This window comes from Lipophrys pholis (assembly GCF_963383615.2).
Source record: "Lipophrys pholis genome assembly, chromosome: 16".
In the NCBI taxonomy this organism is placed as follows: domain Eukaryota; kingdom Metazoa; phylum Chordata; class Actinopteri; order Blenniiformes; family Blenniidae; genus Lipophrys; species Lipophrys pholis.
In genome coordinates this window covers 2,947,943-2,968,930 of record NC_137634.1, presented here as the reverse complement: position 1 = coordinate 2,968,930, position 20,988 = coordinate 2,947,943, and the positions used below count along the sequence as shown (strand labels likewise).

At 43.7% G+C, this 20,988-nt stretch overlaps 2 protein-coding genes across 2 annotated transcripts; both read right to left on the bottom strand.

Moving 5' to 3' along the window:
- Nucleotides 1-467: 467 nt before the first annotated feature.
- Nucleotides 468-10,601, bottom strand: LOC308121830 (uncharacterized protein; the record flags this gene model as incomplete). The annotated part of the gene is made up of 7 exons (XM_080483356.1): nt 10,517-10,601; nt 10,164-10,219; nt 9,959-10,073; nt 8,051-8,132; nt 4,356-7,025; nt 2,354-2,717; nt 468-1,888 (listed from the first exon to the last, which is right to left on the bottom strand). Exons 2-7 carry the CDS (start codon nt 10,213-10,215, stop codon nt 468-470), a joined length of 4,704 nt encoding a protein of 1,567 aa, XP_080339482.1. The 5' UTR covers nt 10,216-10,219; nt 10,517-10,601.
- Nucleotides 10,602-10,884: 283 nt separating this feature from the next.
- Nucleotides 10,885-20,191, bottom strand: tmprss2 (transmembrane serine protease 2; the record flags this gene model as incomplete). The annotated part of the gene is made up of 13 exons (XM_080483355.1): nt 10,885-10,906; nt 13,086-13,339; nt 13,419-13,558; nt 13,998-14,093; nt 14,895-15,064; nt 15,145-15,313; nt 16,066-16,106; nt 16,190-16,306; nt 17,648-17,777; nt 17,890-18,000; nt 18,169-18,246; nt 19,635-19,791; nt 20,177-20,191. 13 exons carry the CDS (start codon nt 20,189-20,191, stop codon nt 10,885-10,887), a joined length of 1,500 nt encoding a protein of 499 aa, XP_080339481.1.
- Nucleotides 20,192-20,988: the final 797 nt, after the last annotated feature.

Genomic DNA, 20,988 nt, shown 5'->3' with positions numbered 1-20,988 from the left:
AAAAGGCTGAATCTTACTTCCACGTCACCTTGTTGACATTAGCAGCGAGCAAGCCTTTTCCTCATTTAATGAAGAATGAATAAAAATAAAATCTTTAATTGAAGAGATTTTTTTTTTATGCCAACATGAGATAATTAAACAGACTTGACTTTTTGTTTGCATTCGAAGTGAAACGGAGGCAAATATGGAAGTTTAAGATTGCGATACAGTGTATGAATTATTGTTTCGATTACATAACACGTTGATTGTGAATTTCTGCAGGTTTACGATGTTTAACAGATCAATCAGCGGTGAGTCAAAGTTTCTATGTGTTTGTACAAGAGGAAACACTTTGCTGATACCTGTCAAACATAACGACAAAGCATGAAATCATTATTGATGGTAGAGTAACAATGAATGATAAAATCAATGAGAATTACTGAAAGTGAAAGTGTGTGATCCCACAGACGTCTACGTCTCGACAGCCATCATGGGATCCGTCTCTCCGTCAACACTGTTTTCAGGCTCTTTCTGGCTTTTTTGTTGTCGCACTGCTGGAATGAACTGTGCAGCGAAGGCACAGAGCAAGAGGACGAGACTGATGAGATACCACAGGTCGTGGTGGGAGACTGCGTGCTTTCTTTCTGTCTGAGATGACATTCCGGTAGCACCCGGTCCACCGACACCGCCACACCTCTGTACTCCACCATCAAATGACCACATTCATCATGGTCGCTGGTCCAGCCTTTCAGAGTCACTGCGGCCGTTTGGTTCAGTTCGTAGAAGTTCAGGAGGACTCTGTCCGGCAGGACTTGGCAGTCAAACATTGGATACGAGTGTGAGCTCAGGTACAGGATGTCGGTGGCATTGTCTTTTGCACAGTTGTCAATTGTGACTGACGCGTTTTTGAAAGCCAGGATGTAAATGTCACTTCCGTCGCCTCCAACCAGGTAATCCTCCCCGGTGGACACCAGCACGTCGTTTCCGTCGGAGCCTTTCAGAAGAGAACTTTCGGAACCGGACACTAGAACGTCGGAGTAGATGGTGCCGATCACGGTCTCCACATCCTTTAACACATCGCCCTCAGCATCAGCATTGTGGCCCTGTCCAGTCAGCAGGTTGACGTAAACCCCTTCCCTCTTCTGATGGTCACCGAGGTACACAACAGTGTCTCTGCCAGGACCTCCATCGATCACATCCGCCCCCATTCCAGGAACAAAGACATCCAAGCCAGAGTTTCCTATGAGTGTGTCGTCTCCATCGCCCCCATAAAGGGTGTCGTCCCCCAGCCCACCAATCAAGTCATCACTCCCTTGTCCTCCTATAAAAGTGTCATCTCCGTCCCCACCATACAAGATATCCTTCCCCCATCCACCAATCAGAGCGTTGTCCTGGTTGTTACCGACAATCAGATTGGACTGGGAGGAACAGCCTTGCACTGTGTGGACCTTTGAGAGGTTTCTCTGAGAGCTGAGGTCCAAATGGCAGTCCACACCCGGCTGGTTCAGGGTCACTTTGAAGGCTTCTGTCTGAAAGGAAGGAACTGTGGCGTTGTGTTGTTTGAGTTTGAAATGCACCCCGTCAGAACTCTGAAACTGCAGGTGCTGGAACTTGGAGTTCCGACAGAAAGCTAGCAGAGTGAAAGTTAATGCTTCTTCTTTTGTCATGATTGTTACATTCAAGTCCTCATTTGTTGAGTCCAACAGAACTTGGCCGCCATCGAGGTAATCCATGTCCACCAGCACAGTATCAATACTTTCATCCTCTGCAAAGTTATCGATCATGATGTCTGTTCCATATCCATGTTTGATGATGTAAGTGTCTTTTCCTTCGCCTCCACACATCAGTGCGCCCCCTGTGTACGGATCCAGCAGATTCTCCTTGATGTTTCCCACCATGATGTCAAAACCTGCGGAGCCGAACATTTCTTTAACTGAATCTGTGTCTTCCATCCTCATCACTGTGCCAACTTTACCACAGAGCATTTTGTCCTGCGAATGAGAGCTTCTGTACCTGTAACAGGCAGCCTTTTCTCTTGGCGTCCAATCCAGCTTCTCTACACTAGAGAATAGTTGAAGTGTCTCAGGCTGGTGGTTTCTGTAATCAACAGTTAGCGGTAACAGTAACGTCCCACCACAGCTGCTCATGTCGGTCTTCAGCCCAGCTGTGAATCCGTCGCTGGTTTTGATCTGCAGGTGCTGATAATTCTTTGAAACAAACCAGTTCTGCAAAACAGCAGTGGCTGAGTTGTTTATCATTATTAAGACGCTCTGTCCCCGACAGCTACACCTTATATTCTTGTATTTCTCTTTCAAGAAGAGAAGATCCACGTCCAGATCTGGTGACAGATTGTTGATGGTTTTTACTCCTGAACCTGGACCTGGTGTGAGGATGTACCAGTCCTCTCCCCCTCGACCCTCCATCAAATCGTCTCCACTTTCAGGGAAGAAGACGTTGTGTTCTTTGTTGCCTTTGATGACATCGTTAAAGTTTGTCCCGCGGACCTCGATCACGCCGCTGAAAGCCTGGTCCTCCTGAAGGTCCACCAACAGAGCCGAGTTGGTGCAGCTGCAGATGCAGTGACTCTTCAAACATTTGGGGAAGGTGTTACTCTGCTGGCAGTCTGCCTTGTTTTCTGAGATTGAGAAAGTGATCAGATCCCTAGTGACGATGACCAAATGTCTGTCTGCTGAAGACCTGAACCAGTTCTTTATGGTGACGCTGAAGGCCACGTTGTCCTGGACAGTCAGAACAGCATCGGCCCCTTGTACAGTCAGTATGAAAGTATGAAGATCAGCCTCTATTATGAGGACGTCTGTTTTGTTGTCTGTGGAGTAATTTTCAACAACCACTGTGGAATGTTTTTGGCTCCTCACCACATATATGTCTTCTCCTTCACCACCAATCAAGTGGTCTTGTCCTCCTCCCCCTTCTATCAGGTTGTTTTCTGCATTTCCAGTGAGTACATCATCAAAAGGAGATCCCAGGATGTTTGTTACCGTTTGTAAAAGGGTCTGTGAAGCGACAACGTTTTGACCCGTCTTGGCTAACATCTTGTTAATCCCTCTGGCCACCAGATGAACTTTGGAAGTCACAGTGGAGGAGACCTCAAACAAGACTCCGTCTCCTGACAGCATGGTCATGTGACGATAAAGTTCCCCCAAAAACCAGTTCTGGATCGTCACTGTATGGCTGCCCTCATATGTCAACACAATGTGGTTTCCAGATTTGGACACAGAAATATGGCTGTAGTTGACACTGAAATGAAGCGTGTCTAATTCTTTGAAAGGGTCGGAGTTGTTAATGACGGTCTTCCCTCCATGTTCAGGAATAATATACGTGTCTTTCCCGCCAGAACCTTCAACATAACTTCTCTGTGGACCAAGGAAGAACATATCATCACCTGGTTCCCCATAAAGATTGTAGTAGTAACTCAGCTTGTCGTCCATGGTATGTGGGTCCGCTGATTTCTGAACTGCAAAGAAACGATTAGAGTCTCTGTTTCCCCTGTAGCTCCCGTATCTCGCTTTGGATAAAGTTTCATTACCTGAAACCACTCTCTCAGAGCCGACTGGTATAAACATGAAGAGTTTTTTCTGTACAGTGTTGACCTGAAAACTTTGTCCCAGACCAAGGATAATGTCTTGACTTCCATGTGTATTGATGTCCCAGCACTTCTTCCTGTTATTGTTAGAAACAAAATAGTCCATGCAGAACTTGGATGGACCCTGGTCAGCGAGGCAGAAGTCAATACCTCCTCCATTCCAGGATGCAGAACCACCAGTGAAGTCAATGGCAGTCCTTCCATCCTGCACTGTAATTTTGTAATAGTCGTGATAGTCTGAGATCTGTGCGACAAGTCCTCGTCCATTCTCAATTTCTTCATAACGCCAATCATAAAACAAACTTGCCACGTGAATTTCAAAACGCAAAAAACCTTTTCCCAAACCGACAAATGCGGCACCTAGTCTTTGCAGGAATCCGGCATCAGCCGGGAGGCTGTTCAGTTCATGGTTGAGGGCCATGTAAACATCATCAATGATGATTCGGGCGACTGAAAGAGCCAGATTTAGCGGCATTAAAATCGGTGCGAGTTGAGGCACAGCAAGTGCAGCAATATCTAAAGCAATCATGCCAAGATCTAATGCAGCGTCGACGTATCCCAGTGTGTCACCTCTCCGAATATCTTCAACTAGACTGTAAATCCCAAATCCAACACCCACTATCGGTACAGCTATCAGTGCTCTCCTCATTAGAGGGCTCTTCATGATGGCCGTCGCAGCTTCAGCGATTCTTGTCTCCGTGGACAAAGCTTGTTTTGCAATAACAGCTGTGGTCATGGCGGTTACTCCATGTGCTGTTTGTAAAGATCCCACCCAGCCAGCTTGGGTGTCTCCATGTTCAAAGGCGGTAACAGCTCCCTTCATCCCCAGCATGAGACCCAGCACTCCAACGGCATCTCCAATGTGCTCCACCGTCTTGCTTACTTGATGGGAAGGTTCTGAGGTCTGAATCTCCATATCTCCCACTGCTGTGTCGATGCTCTTCAGCATCTTCTCGTTGTAATGCCGACTTTCTGCAGATAACTCGGTCCTGAACTCGATGGCTTCAGCGTCAGCTCCCTCAGGCATAACCTGACATACAAACTCTCCATTTTCTACTTTGGCGGTTCCTTCTATCACACGGAACTTTGCCAGATTTTCACCATATTTTGCCTTCAGCTTCACATGGATCTCCTCAGATATTGATGCAGATGCTCTGGAGAAATAGGACTCATGTTTGAAGGAACTCTCTAGTTCTGAAGCTGAGAGTAGGTCTCGTGGTGCCACATGGCCGTCCTCGTAACCTCCCAGTGATCCAGATGTTTGAGGCTGTTGGGCCTCAATCGTTTCTCTGAATTTGCTACAATCATTTAAGAAGGACTGAACATCTGAATCATCACTGAAGACATTGTATTTTTTTGCCAGTTCGGCCATTGAATTAAAGACTTCATTACTATCAATAGTATACTTCCACTTTATGAATAAGTCACTTTCCAGGTTTGCGACTTCTCTCAGGTTGTTCAGTTTGCTTGGTTTTTCAGGATCTGCTGCACCACTGAATCCTCGTTGGTCTTCATTAATCCAGCTTCCTCCTCTTGCCATTGGATGTTCCTCAAAAAAGAATTTTGTCTCGGCCATATCAAGAGCCATTAGTACCAGAGGGAATGTCCGTAAGTTTCGGACAGATTCGGAAATAATGGATGCTGTGAAATATGTGACATACCAGGCTTCAGTGGATGCTGCTAGCCTTGGTGGATTCCCCTCAAAGATATTCCTCACAAACTCCACATATTCTCCTTTCTTTTTAATGGCTCCTCTCATTGAGGCGTAGCTTTCTTTGCCGACCTGTACTTCTATACATTTCCTCACTTCAGCAATTTTCTTGTTTCCCATTTGATTGCTGTCGAGTTTCCTTCCAACTGGAGATGTATAAAGACTTTTGGAATCAATTTTCTGGATCCAATCATCGATCATTACGTAGGTGAACTTATTGTCTTTGTTCTTTGCAAGGTGACGAACAACATTTCTAACATCTTCTCCTGATTTGACCTCATAACATTCCTGAAGGACTTGTTTTAGTTCAGCCTCATTGCCTAGCCACCTGATATTGTTCCCTTCTCGTTCTGCTACAGCGAATTGTTCCTTCAGCGGCTGGTTGTTGTCGAGTTTGATTTTCCTTGGAGTTGATTGATCGGCATGGAAAAGACCCCAGGACAGTCCCTGAAGTTCATCCATGGCAAACCTTCTTTGGTATGCTTCATCACTGTTGCCCCCCTCAAAAATGTCCGTGGTAATAAATCTTCTTGGTTCTTCTGGCCAGATCTTTGTGTCGACCTTCACTTGGTCTCCTTGGTTTTTGTTTTGGCTGCCTTTTTCGGTTCTACCGAGAAAGTTTCTTTCATTAGTAAAAAGTGCTTCTCCTCTACTACCAGCCTCATTTCTGATGATGACCTCTCCATTCCGATCTAGAGTCGCAACCAATTTCCTGCTGTCGTCTTTATGTTTCCAGAGCACTCCATCTGGAGACATTTCTTGGGTGATTTTCTCTCCAGTGTGTCGGACTTGCAGCACAGCATCCCGTACGTGCAGCTTCGTTTGGATGCCAGCGGTCACATGGAGTTCCTTCAGCAGAGTTTTGACAAAGGTTGGATCTGACCCGACCTCACATGCCACCACGCTGATAGTTTTGATTGCATCGCCGACCCTGGAGGTCCTCTGAGTGATTCTACTCACGTCTTGGGGTGTGAACCCCCCCAGTCTCATCTCTCCAGAGCTGTCTCGGGCCCCGTGGCCGACCAGCACCAGTCTGCTGTCTGCAGACAAAGGAGCGGATTCACCGTGAATCAGTTTGGGTCTGTGGTTCTGATCGAGCTGATAGACAGAGCTGACGGTTGGATGCTTCTCGAATAGATAAGTTGCAGCATCTCTGACCGCAGGGTCATCTTCCAGGATGAGGATCTGCTGGTGGTCGTACTGTGTGCTGTGATCAACTGGTCTTTGTGGAATTTGGTAGGTGGAGACCGAGTTGTGTTGATCCATCACCTGGTAAATGTGATGATTCCCATAGTTTATTTCCAGGACTGCTTGGAGGGAGCGGGCCATCGAAACACGAATGAAGTCCTGCTGGAAGTCTGTGGTTGTGTTTCCATCCAGAGAGAAAACTGGTGCTTCTGCCAATGGTGTCTTCAGCAGCAGATTGGCCAGAGATGAGCCAGAAAGGCCTGACACAGTGAGTCCATCATCTGAAACACGTCCAAATACTTTGACCACCGTGTTGCTGTCCACCTGCGGTAGGCAGGAAGGATTGTTTCGGCATCCTGTGCTGATGATGGCTGAGTAATGAGGATCAATGCTGTACTCCTGTAGGACTCTGGCCGTGGTAGACTTCTCTTCATCAGTCATGACCAGAAGCTTTTGGCTGTAGCTGTGCGAGATCTCTGAAGCACCAATCAGCCAGTCTTGAACCTTCTGCTCATCAATCTTTTCCAAGAAGCTGTCAAAGTCCTACAAAACAAAGAACAAGAAAACACAGTAAATACATTAAAAGTATCATGAACAAATCATCAAACTGTTTCATATCGATTTGTCATGAGCTTCAGTTTCAAGATAGTCACACATAGTGTTCCTCAGATGTTTATCAAGTTTCCTGAAGGCTTTTTATGGAGATTCAAACATAAAACGGTAAACAGAGAGCTTATAGCTCAGCTCCTCTTCGCCACAACAGTCCGGTACAGTGACTGTTACTGCAGCCGCCTGTCTGAACCTGTGGCCGATCTCATGATCCCTTCTCCATCCCTCCTGAATAAGACCCTGAGATACTTAAACTCCTCCCCCTGGGGAAGCTCCACCCCCCTATCTGGAGAGGACCTGCTGTCCTTTTCCCTGAGAGGACCATGGACTCAGATCTGGAGGAACTGATCCGCTTCCCAACGCTTCACATTCAGCAGTGAACCATTCTAGTAAACGCTGGAGGTCATGTGACGCCTCTTGGAGGATGACATCAACTGCAAAGAGCAGACACGCCACTCTCCGGCCCCCCCACATGATGCCTTCATGACCCCGGCTGCAGCTCGACACCCTGTCCATGAAAATCATGAACAGAAAGCCTGACAAGACGCAGCCCAGCCCACCCTGACCAAAGTCAGCAACCTGCAACCAAAACTGGCCATTTCAATTTCAACAAATTGGCTCCGAATACAACAGATGTAATCTCCATGGTAACATTTACAAGACCTGCAGGCTCCTTTATCTCCATGGTAACCTTATCAACACATGCAGGTTCCTCTATCTCCATGGTAACCTTAACACCCACAGGCTCTGACCCGCAGCCATTCGGCCTTGTTGAATTTGAATCGTGACGCAGCTGAAGCTCAACAGCTGTTGGAGCTGCTGTGTGTTCCTGGATCGTTGATCTTTGATCAAAACTCGTTGTTTGAGTTCTGTTCATCACGTCAACATGGAGGAAGACAGTAGCTGCACCTGCACCGTAAAAACCTTTCTCATGTTTCTTCCTTTTAGAATCCACTCACCTGCTCCATCTCAGTGACACAAGCGGTGAAGTCATCACATCCCTGAAGAGTGTTCAGCCAGCTCGTTGGATCTTCGTTCTCTCTAAGAGAAGGACACACAGTGAGGAATAAAAACCTTCAGACCATTGTTCACATGACAAATCCACACACAAGCACTTCTGTGTTCAACACTTACATGGATCAGATCATTTAAACAAACCTGGTTACGATCTACTGTGAGCTCCATGTCAAACCTCTAGGGGGCAGTGTAACGAGAAGCTTAAAGTCATGCTCAACCAGGGGTCCTTAAGTATTTCCCCTCGAGGGCCAAAATCTGACCAGCATGACAAACCAAGGGCCGGAACCGTTGTGGGTTTTTTGCACTGTCAGTAAAAGTTGTTTTCATTGCAGATGTTTTAGCTGATGTTAGCATTATTACTGTTATTATTGTTGTTATTATAATTATTATTATGAATAATAGTAGTCAAGGTGGTGGTAGTAATAATTTAAGCCTGGGATTTTCAAAATTTGTGTCGAGGGTCACATAAAAAAGCCCCCTTGAAAAAAGGAACTGCAAATCCAAAAAAGGAAGTGTAAAACCAACTATCAGGGATTTACAGGTTTTTTTTTACTTTTAAAAAACTACAATTGTTGTTTCGATGCTGCATTTGTTTCTGTTCTCATTTCATCCATTTATTGTTTTTAATTGTGGTCTGTTGTCTGCCATGTAAATGAACTTATTAGTACTATTGCTGTATTTTTTGTTATAATACACCAGTTAGATGCCAAATAAACAAAACGAATGAATTCACTGACCAATGACAAAAGTGACAGCGATGGGATGAGGATAGCCCTCTGACGTAGCCTGTCGTCTCAATCCTGAGCCCAAGATGAGCATCAGAAAGTCTGTTTCTGGATTCTGTTTCTTTAAGTCAGTGATCAGAGGTGACGAACACTCCTCCGCTAAGTCCTCCACTCTTCTAGTCGCAGTATTATCCGACAGGGCCACATGCTTTAAGGTGCGTTTACACGTCAACATGATGAGTTAATAATATCCTTTTCCATCATTCCTGCCACATTCCTGACATTCTTAATGTGACCTAATGCATCTGAAGATAGTTCTTAAACGGGCCTGACATTCCTGGAACATCTTTTTGGCTACAATAAATCCTCCAAGAATATCAAGAATCACCTGTATTGGTTAAGTGTGTAACTGAGCGTGTGGATTAGTAGTGATGTGTGTTGATGCATTACATACACCGTGACAGCATTCGCTCCCTGCAGCATCCTCCTCTCTGATCAACTCCATGGAATTTCTATGAATGCTGAGCAATCTGGAGTGTGTCAACTGTTCAGTAGCTGCTGGGAGAATAACTGGGGTGTGTGGAGTCATATATTTCTAAACTCAGTTGCATAACTGACGTGTTTTACGCCCTGGGTGAACACCCGGCCTCCACCTGATGCACCTGAGACGGTGATTCTCATTTCCTCTGGTGTGCGGTGCGCCCTGGCGGCTGGACTCATCTCTCACAGCAAAATCCACAACTGAATATAACAAATTCTCTTGATTCGCCACATTCCTGACAGATTAATGATGGAAAACGACGACAATTTAACTGGTTCCATTACAAAAACCAACAGTAGCACAAACTGGTGGACCAACAGGAGAACTACATCGTTTTCACTGTTTCTGCCGTTGCCGTGGGAACGGACATCGATTTCAAAACATTGTCGAGTAAACGTGAAACTTTTCTCAAATGAAACAAGTTTTACTGGAAATGTTGTGGAAATGAGGCGTCAGGTTAAAGTGAGCTTCATGTGAGTTGATTGGACATTTGGGTCGACTGGTCCATCAATACTGTGGAGCTGGCTCGCCGCTGCGGTGACGCTCCACTGGGAGGAAGAGTGTTGGGCTGGTGACGGCGTTACCTCGGAGGGGTGGACTCCTGCAGGCGGCGGTGGGACATGCGTCGGGACAGTCCTCGGAGGCGGTGCAGTGTGGCCACGTCCGGGCTGAACTCCTCCCACTCATCTTCTGCCAGATCTGACCAATCACAGCAAACCTGGCAGTCACCAGAGCCGCCTCCTCCTCATCCTCCTCCTCACATCACCATCATCATCAACTTCTACTTACCAAAAGCTTCAGCGAGGATGAGGAGGCTGAATAGGAAGATCTTCAGAGCCATCCTGCTGAAAAACATCATATAAAACAAGTTTGATGTTTTTAAAGTTCTCTCACACACACACACACACACACACACACACACACACACACACACACACACACACACACACACACACACACACAGGAAGCTGCTGGGTTCATAACCCCTTCAGAAAGTGTGTGACATCTCTTTAAATCGAAAGTTCAGTCTGAGGACAATCACTTCCTGATTCTCCTACCTCCTAAAGACAAGCATAATGTAAAGTCCAGTGTGTGTGTGTGTGTGTGTGTGTGTGTGTGTGTGTGTGTGTGTGTGTGTATACCTGCTGGGGTCTGTCAGTGGTCCTGGTCAATCCTCCTTCCAGAACAAAGAGCCGCAACCTCGTTATTACACGTTACTAGTAAGTGAAAGTAAAATACAAAGGGGGGGTGGAGCTAATGGAGGGGATGTGGTGGTTTGGGGGGCTCTTCTCTCTAAGAGGAAGTGTTGGTCATTGTACAGACATTGTCTGTCTATACACACACACACACACACACACACACACGGTCTGCTTTCTGAGAAGTACTTGCGTATAACCTGCTTTATCTATGTCAGCAAGATTGGATAAAGATGCAAGTTTGCAAACCAAACTGCAAAAGGGGAATTTTACCCACGGACCCCCTCTTGATCTCACTGTTTGACCTTTGTCGCCTATCGTCCAATAATGTCGACTCTGAGACACATGAACATGAACACCACAACATTTCAAGTGAAAACACATGTTTTCATAAAAGTATCGCATTTACACGGCCACGTTGAAAAATAATGTAGTTTTCACGTTGTGCCACTAGTGGTGCTGTTGTAATGAAACCTAATACATGTGCACACAGAGAACAAAATGGTGAGAACGCGGACAGTCGAGTGGACAGACGGTGAAGTTGGGTTGTTATTACGGTGACTGTCTAGGCCACACCCACCGAATTTAAAAAGAAAAAAGAAATGTCGGAATTACGTGATGCACCTGAACGCATCATGACCATGTTGCTTTTCCCCTCCGATTATAGGGGGACTTCCTTATCGTAGTTTGGACGCCTCTGTTTATCTAAATATCATCACCCAGTCATGACTCCACATCTTTCCCAGGAACCGTGCTGCAAAGCGTTTTATGATAAAGTTTTATAATTACAATACAAAAAAAGCACACAGCCAACTGGATGTTTTTGGTAACATGTTTTTTTTTATTAAAGTATTTTTCATGACCTACAGATGTGTCATCTCCACATTGAACCATGATTGCACTAAACTCCACCAAGGTGACAACAGATACCGAAGAGTTTCATCAGATTGAGGGAGAAATGTGAGGTAAAGCCACAGAGCCAGGGAAGAGACGCCTCTCAGAAAGGATTAATGTGCATTTCAATACGCAGTCGTTTGTACGTTCAGGCTGCGGGTGACTTTATCACCTCGGTGTTGAAACTTTGATTTCCTCTCATGTCATTAACCTGTGTGGACAGACAGGTTGTTAAAAACATAACAAGCTTCTCTTCATTTAACTCCTATACAACGTTAGAGGAGCGTTCTCTGCTTCGTGTGTGTGGTTTCACACGTGGCCTGGCACGTTAACTCCATCAGCGTTTCTGCCGTTTCCGTGGTAACAGACATTGTTTTGAAAATGGTTCCTTGTAAACTTGAAACTTTCCTGAAGCCAAAATGTAAAAACGAAGTGTTTTTGTCTTTGGAACGTCGTGTAAACGGAGCTGAATGTAAACAAATAGTTACATTTTCAATGATGAGTTACGTCTTAATTTCCTCCATTGACCTGGTAGAATAAACGAGTTGAAAAATGTGCTGACCACCTCTGTCTGCACGGTAAAACAACAACAACTCAACACATTCAGTCATACTTATACAAAAGAAATACCGTAAACTGTTGTAACAACTTTCCTTCATATTGCCTGAGAGTTTTTGCATCGTAAAGAGAATTCCTGACTCCTCAGAGGTTTGGTGTGTGTGTGGTGGATTTGTGCCTCATGGTAGTGCGGGTCCTTCAATCAGAAGGTTGTAGGTTCGATTCCCTGAAGCTTTGGGAGCAGCTCGAGCAGTGAAATCCATCAAATTCAATCCACGATGGGGAGGAATTTCACTGGCGTCTGCATCACTCCATCACAGCAGCTGTACGAACAAACATAAATCCAGAAATATCACGTGGATGACATCACAGGGTTAAGGAACGGCGAAAGGAGGCTTCGTAAAGGAGTTAAGGAGAGGCGATCACGCTGGTGTAAAAGTTGGACTGCATTTTCACTAGGTGATGTAATAATAATCCGATGGCGGCGAAGGTTAGTGACGTCTGCCGTGGTGAGAAAACTACAAATTTCTGAAAATGGACAACAAAAAGCTCATTTCTAACACTTTCCCCTGCGACTCTAACCACTGATATAATGTCAAATATCACAAGTTTTGAATTGAAATGAAAGGAAAAGAGGAACTAAAGTGAAACTGCTGCCACTTGAATAAATAACCAATCAATCTGGTACCAATCAATCAATAACCAGGGAGGAGAGCCCTCACACTAATTATGTGCAGTTTAGGAGGAAGATTTATTCACAGACAAGAAAATATTGCAGATAATCTAAAAGAATTAACATCCTTTGCATGCAATCCTTAAAAATAATAGAAGACCCTAATGAATAAAATAAAGAAAATACACTCATCTAAAAGAGTGATCCAGAGATCACTTGACACACACTCCAGTTTTACAATATGTTTCTTCGATTTTTGAAAAAAGGATAACGTTATTAATCTACCCCTTTTTGGTTGACATATGCGACTTATAGTCCAGAAAATAATAATCTCCCAAAAATGAAAATGAAATTGAAAGAGGCTTCCCTCCATTCCCAGATGTCAGATACCTCCTGGTGCTCTGCCCCCACTGATGCTCTCTGGCGCCCCCGTGGGGGGGCCCGCCTCCCTGTTTTGAGAAACACATCGTCGCTGCATCTCCGTACCGTACCTTCATTGTTTTGCGGATCCAGTCAGCGAAGTAGGTCACGTTGCCGTAGACCCCTGGCTTGTTCCTCAGAGCGCATCCAACCCCCCAGCTGGTGTCCCCCGCCAGCCACCAGACATTACCCTGGCTGACCACTAGAGGTCCTCCGCTGTCGCCCTGCAGACACCAAGAAACACCTCTAGCCACGGTGTGCGAGTGAGCAGGATGTTTGTAGTGGGAGACCAGCGGGACTGACCTGGCAGGTGTCCACTCTGCCCTCCAGTGTCCCCGCACACATCATGGTCATGGTCACCATCCCGCCTAAGACCTGGCGGCAGGTGTCTCTGCTGTAAACGCTCACCTGAGCTTGATTCAGCACGTCCGCTGATGTCGACTCTGAGACACATGAATATGAACGCCACAACATTTCAAGTGAAAAGAATGTAGTTTTCACATTGTGCCACTAGTGGCGCTGTTGTAATGAAACCACATAAACGCAGAGAACAAAACGCTATGAGCATTTTAGTGGACAGACGATGAAGTTGGATTGTCATTTCGGTGACTGTCTAAGCCGCACCCACCAAATTTAAAAAGAAAAAAAGAACGGTCAGAGATACGTGATGAACCTGAACGCATCACCCAAGTATCGGCGGCATGAAGCGCAATAACACAGATGAATCCATAAATTAGCCGTGTCATTGTTTAAGCCGCAGGGTTTAAAACATGTGAAAAAAGTGGCGTACTTGTAGTTAGCATGCCAGGCCACAAGAGGGTGCTGTTGGTTGTTTTTGTAACGAACCCACACACACACACACACACACACACTTGGACTCACCAGACTGGCTGAGGTTCCCCCACCCAGTGATCCAGGCTTCGCTCTCAGGTCCGATGGACTGGCCGACGTTGGGGAGACACACGGCCGCCACCGTACCTGAAACACGACCATGAACCAGCTTAACCCTTTACTGCTCACCCAACACTCTCTTCTTCTTCTACATAAACTGATAATTATAAATTCAAGGGTCATGTCAGGTACTGATGTTCTTTTTAGTATTACACATTTCATGGTACGTAATATAGCAGTACTGAATTTTCAAGACAGAAATTAATTTTTTATTTCATAAACCAGACATGATCTGATATAATTATCTCACTTTAGTCAGTTTTACCATGAACCTTTACTTTTGACTTAATTGAGCCGTTTTCAACTTAAACTGTGCTTTTTGAACACAAATCTACTACACACACCATCTGTATCTAGAAATACTGACTACAACCTAAATATGAGATTTAAAGCATGAAAATCAAATCTAAAATAAGACAAATGTGCTATTGGAGAATTTGAGTATAATAAAATCCTGTGGGATGTCTTTAGATTTTTTTTTTACTTGTTTGTGGCCAAACCCACTTTCTAAATATAAGATAAAATATTTCATCTTGATATAATATTTAGAATTCGGGGATTTATAATGCACCACAATGATAAAAAACAAAACAAGAAAAAAAAACAGGAAGTAATGAAATACGATTGTCAGTGTACTACCATCGTTTAGGTTTAAAGTGTATTGTGCAACAGCACCAACTAGTGGTCCGACACACTAACTACATCATTTTCTGCTGTTTCCATGTAATCGGACAGTGTAAACACATTTTTTTTATTTAATTTTTTTAAATCAGATTAGGTGTTGTCATGTGGAACGTTGTCGTGTAAACGGGTCCTCAGACGACTCACTTCCAAAAGTCAGAGGTCGACTGAGCCGGAGGAGAGCCACGTCGTTGTCCCGCGTCAACGGGTCGAAGTCTCCATGATTGTAGATCTTGAGGACCGTCTTGGCGCCGCTCATCTGAGACAAGCTCACGTCTCCCAGATACACTCGCCACAGGGCCGGGCTCTTGTAGCAGCTGTGAGGACAAACAGTCGAGTTCAGGACTTTAAGACTTCCTCCACTGCGATGCTGCTTCTCCGTGCGGTGGAGGCTCACTCCTGGAAGCAGTGTGCGGCAGACAGGATCCACACGGGGCTGATGATGGAGCCTCCGCAGATGTGTTGGCTGTTGATCTGCAGGCTGACCTGCCAGGGCCAGGCCCCGCCCACCGCCTCCCCGCCGCCCGCCACACGGCGACTGGGGGCGACCAACGGCTGGCCGCATTCTGAGGAGACAGCAGCTCGGTGTCATGCATTCATTCATTCATTCATTCAGATGTCACATGTCAGAATAACTAAGACAAAGTCAGAAAAGAGACTAAATATTGTAATCTAGTGCCATATATTTACCTCCAAGGTGTAACATTTAATTTGCCTTGGCAGATTAATATGAAATATAATGAAATACGCAAGAGGAGCACAAGATCCAGATTATATTCAGGCTCCAGGATCAAAAAGACTGAATCGTTTTATTTTATGTAGATTAGGAATTAATTTCACATCAAACATAACAGAGATTGGCTCTGTGCTGAGGCAGAAGAAATTACACATAGGAAATCTATAATATGATCCAAATATATATGTAAGTGTACAAATAAAGCTGGAAATTGTAAATAAAAAACAAAATTCAAATATCTCATGATTTAAAGCTTAAAAATGTCTTTAAATGGTAAATATTTCTCCCTCTGTTTCTGTAAAGCCTTAGAAACTCATTTATCCTTAAAATATCATGAATTACTTACAAGAACGATGCGCAAACAGTCCCACAATATCTCTTTTATCAACATAATTAAATGCTTTGTCACATTTCTTTGTATTTTATCCCATTTTTAAACCCAAAGCATCGTTAAGGTGCACAAAACTGGAAATTAGTGGAGATTTGTGAAGCAAAAGCGCAAAAACACATCAGTGTTGAGTAAAAAGTTAAGTATTTTAATGTTTGTTTGTTTTTGACTGAAGTGTTAAAGCAGTAACTCACCAACACATTTGACTGTGACAACTCCGTCCGAGCAACACTGGCTGCAAACAAAAGGACAAATCTGACATTTCAACTTCTGTTAGAACACAGGATTATAATCCGGGCGGTGGACGAGGGCGTTTACCTGGGAGCCAGCTGGGACTGCAGGGACGAGTACGGAGAACTTCCACGCTTCAGCTTCAGACATTCTCTGCAGGCCAGCGACTCGGCGTGGGTTCGATTGAAGCTCACATAATCCTGCCTGTGACAAACACAGACCAGAGAGCCGAGGCCAAAACTAAATATAATCCAAAATATCTCAGACCAACACCTCTTCCCTTGTCGGGATACGTGTTCCTCTGGAGTGCATGAAAAAGAAAAGGTGGCGTGCCTCAAGGCTCACTTTTGGGCCCTTTGCTTTTTAACTCATATATGCGCCGACACACACCTGGTGTCTGTGACCTGTCCAGGGTGTAACGAGCCAACTGGCTCCGCCCCCTTGAGATGGAAGGTTGGAAAACTTAAAACAAGGAATGAATGGACAGAGATACTTTGATCTGCACCTTGTTTGCAGTCATATCGTTCTGGAACGTTGCACCATTGTACTGTCAATTTCATTGTTTATTTTATTGTATTTTGAAGCTCTTTGTGGTCTGGGTTCGATAGAGTTGGCAGATTTTATGATTTATATGAGCCTCGAAGATCCCTGGGAGTGTTTTTTTCTTTTCTTTTCAAAATAAAGGCATCTTTTCAGTACTGTGGAAACATTTCTCTGGTGTTTACTTTGTTTATGAGACTTATTTATGACTTATTGTATCTGCTATTCTTTTCAAGTTGCATCAAATCCCAACAAACACAAACTGAGACCGAGAACTGCGATCACTAATGGGGATACATTTTTATTTGACAACTGTATAACATTAAATAAATACATTCCCAATTGTTAGATGATGATAATAATAATAATAATAATAATAATAATAATAATAATAATAATAATAATAATAATAATAATAATAATAATTCAGTCTTACCTTTTTACCAAATATTATTTAAAAATGTTAAAGTTTGTTTTAAACGTTTTAAAGTTTATTTATTCATTTATACTCTTTTAGATATATTTGATATAGTTTATGCCAGCGAATTTACTATTTATTTATTTGTTTATTTGGTTGTTTGGTTACTGACTTACTTATTCAAATATGTTCTTGATTTTAACTTTGAACTCGGTCCACCTGTGTTTACTTATTGTAAAGTCAATATATTGTTTCCTCGGTGGTCCGATGATTATATAAATAAATTGCGTGGTCTTTTCACAAAACGTACATATGTCTACTTGTGTGCCTAATATATTTTTATCATGGCTTTATGTGATATAAGTGTAAATGTCATGTGACTTTACGTATTATTGTGTTTAAATTTCTGGTTTGAACAATAAACCTTCTGAATTCTGATTCAGATTTCTGTCATTAGAGCACTTTGAATGCAATTTTTTTTCATCACTGATGGATTGAACTTCTAACGCTCGACGAGAACACAATAAGGTAACGGCGGCGGTCGCAGGAGGAGGTCGTGCTGTATGCGGTGGATTAGATCCTCTGACCTGCGGAAGCCCAGCTGCTCGCATGCGGCCTTCCCATAGGAGTCGTTCCAGGCCTCGGCACACACGGGCATCCACCGCTGCTTGGACGGGGAGAAACTCTGCAGCAGAGACTCGGTGCCGTGCAGACGGACTGTCGAACACAGAGCGCAGGGCTCAAACAACTCGCAGTGTGTGTGTGTGTGTGTGTGTGTGTGTGTGTGTGTGTGTGTGTGTGTGTGTGTGTGTGACGCTGATGCTCTTACAGCAGTGAGATTCATCCTCCCCATCGGAACAGTCCCTGACCCCGTCGCACCACTTGGACGGCTCGACGCAGCTCGGTCCGTTCTTACAAACCGCCCGGCAGTCCGTCTTCCCTGAAAACAAAGTACAAACCGCTGCTACTGCCACTCTTTACTGTTCACTACTGCAAACAGTGCACGCCAGAGGAGCACACACACACACACACACACACACACACACACACAGCAGCCTGTCAGTAAAGAGTCGTATTAGATAGGACTGTGAAGATCAGTTTGACTTACTAAAGCGATCAATGATGTTAACGGTTATCAAAAAGGGGACCAAAAGAAACAGCGTGCCCAAGCCGACCTTCATCCGAACTGCAGAGGAACACAAAACGTCGCACACTTCATGTCAAAGTTGATTTCAACAGCAGATGAGCAAAGTTCACCCTCATCATCTTCATCGAGTCAAAGTTTGAATCTGTGTGGAGAGAAGCTTGAGCTGTATGAGGAAACGACTGGACAACCAGAGTCTCTTGCTGAGAATTCACTGAATTACTTCTTTTTTCTTTCTTTCTTACATGGTGGGAATAGTATGGACGAGCTGGAATCAGCAGATGGCGGTAGTGTAACTTTAAATCCAAGTGAAAAAGAAGAAGAAGAAGAGAAAGATGAAAAAGAAGAACAGGAAGAGGAAGAGGAAGAGGAAGAGTATTGGTGTGTAATAAAGTGGAGGTGATCATGATATTATAAATGAAAATGTTCTTACCGCTTATTTTTTTAGGCCTATCTCCTGCCCCTGGTTTGGTGAGAGAAGCGTCATCATTAAAATACACGTTTAATTGTCCACTGGAAAAACAAACTAGAGAACAAAACCAAAACCCACGACTTTTAATTCATTTAAAAACTTTCCTAACTTTCCAAAAGCGAAACGAAGCTCTGAGTTTGAGTTCAGGAGGCTGAAGCTCTGAAGCTAAAGCGGCAGGGTTAGTTAATAAACAGTAAGTATGGTTCGTTAGTTTTAGTTAAATATTAGTTTCTGTAAAAAAGAGTCAGAGTGTGGAAAGAAAAAAAGCCCAACGAGATTAATCATTACATTGAAAACAAAAACCCAGATTATTAGAAAACTACAAGGGAGAACAAAACCAATTCTTAAATAATAGAGAATAATATCTTTAAATGAACAGAATACATCAGTTAAGTTAAGTTTAATCCGTTAATAATAAATTAACTAATAAAGAAACCTGAGTCATTATTTTGTTGGTAATATTGAATGATACACTCGATGTTTTGAATTTGTATAAAACTGAGAAAGAAAATTGTAAAAAAGATTAAAAATGGGATTATTTGCTGATGGATGAATTAAACTATATATCTATGTTTCTACTGTGATGTGTCTAAATCATGTTTAATCAGCTGACCTCAGTCAATTTATTTCTACCACAATTAAATTTTGTTTAATCATTTTTAACGTCCGTGAAGGCTTGATTATTCAAATTCAATTTTTTTTACTTTGTCGTGTCGCCGAGTATACGCGATGAAAACATTGATATTTTCACCAAAAGCAACAACTACTACATAAAATTACTCCAATTTTAACATAAAGCCAATTTTACATGTACAAACATCAGTTTTCTTTGACATTTTTGGACAGTTTTCTTGGCTTTTGGTCCTTATGTTCGACACCCCTGCTGTGTAGTATTACTAAACTCTTTTGTTTTTATTCCTAAAAGGATTAATAAAGTGTCACTGGGATCATTTTTTACTCCAAATCTTGAAAAAGTAGTCGAGCTCCTTCTCAGATTGCGCTGCCGCTGCAGCAGAGCTGCGTTGGGTGTCGATGACGTCGGGGGGCGGGGCAACCTTCTGCCGCTTCAGCCCCGCCGGAGGAAACCCTCCGTTGTCATGGGAACCACCCCCTCCCTGGAGAGACAAGGAAAGTTCATCGAGTCTGAGCTGAAGGAAAAATACCCGTCGCTAATCTCGTCCTTAAACTTTAACCAGACCGGCGGGATGGCAGGGTTAGAGAATAACCACCATGAATGTGAGACGGAACAAGTGAAATGCAGAGGATGTGTTCATGTAATCTGATTAAATAAAGTTCTGTCTATCACTAAGAGGACCTTGCAGTGTCAAACGATAAAAGTGAAAAAAATTAAATAATTCCCTAATTATTTTAAAAGCATGTCGGGGGTTTTGTTTCATATCATTAGAAACAACCTTCATCCGTTCTTTTTCTAACTCGATCAAACCTTACTTAATAAAATCACAATAAAACAGTGTGTGGAAGGGTTTTTCTGGAGCTTACCAGCTGATCTCGCATTGTGACTCAGACGTCGACGGACTATATACCAAAACCCTGTGAATTAAAAGGAAATAAAGAGATTTTAACTTCGGAGAAGTAGAATTAAATAAAAGGAGAAAATCGTTTACATACAAAGCTTGAAAACGTCAGAAACAGGTTGAGAAATACGGCCGATCCTCAGTCTCTCCTGCACTTACCTTCAAACTCCAGCGTCTCTCTGGTTTCTCTCCTTCGCTCCTCGACTTAATGAAGAGCCGAGACCACTCCTCTTCCTCCTCTTCCTCCAGTCAGCTCCTACTGGAGGACGGACGATGGACCGACGCTCATCCCGACGTCTATTTTCTCCTGTTTCTCGCCGTCTTCTCCATGTGGCTCAGCGGGAAAACAAAAGTTCCAGAGGTTCCGTGTTCTGGCGGGAAGAATTCAGCATATTTCACCGTTTCATATTTTGTGTTGGTGAAAAACATTATGCACTTAAACTGAACTTTAAATAAACATTCACTGATCATCTGCACAGAATCATTCCTTACAGCTCAAACGACACGAAACCAGCAGGGGGTGTCGGACGTAAGGTCCGTGGGCCAAAACCGGTACGCAGCACTGGCACTTTTAAACTTTTTAATTAATTAATTTATTGAATAAACACACACACACACACACACACACACACACACACACACACACACACACACACACACACACACACACACACACACACACACACACACACACCCATGCAATAAAATTTTACAATATGTGCGTTACATGGAAAAGGGGGTAAGGAAGAAGTATAACTTTTTTTAATCCTCCCCTTA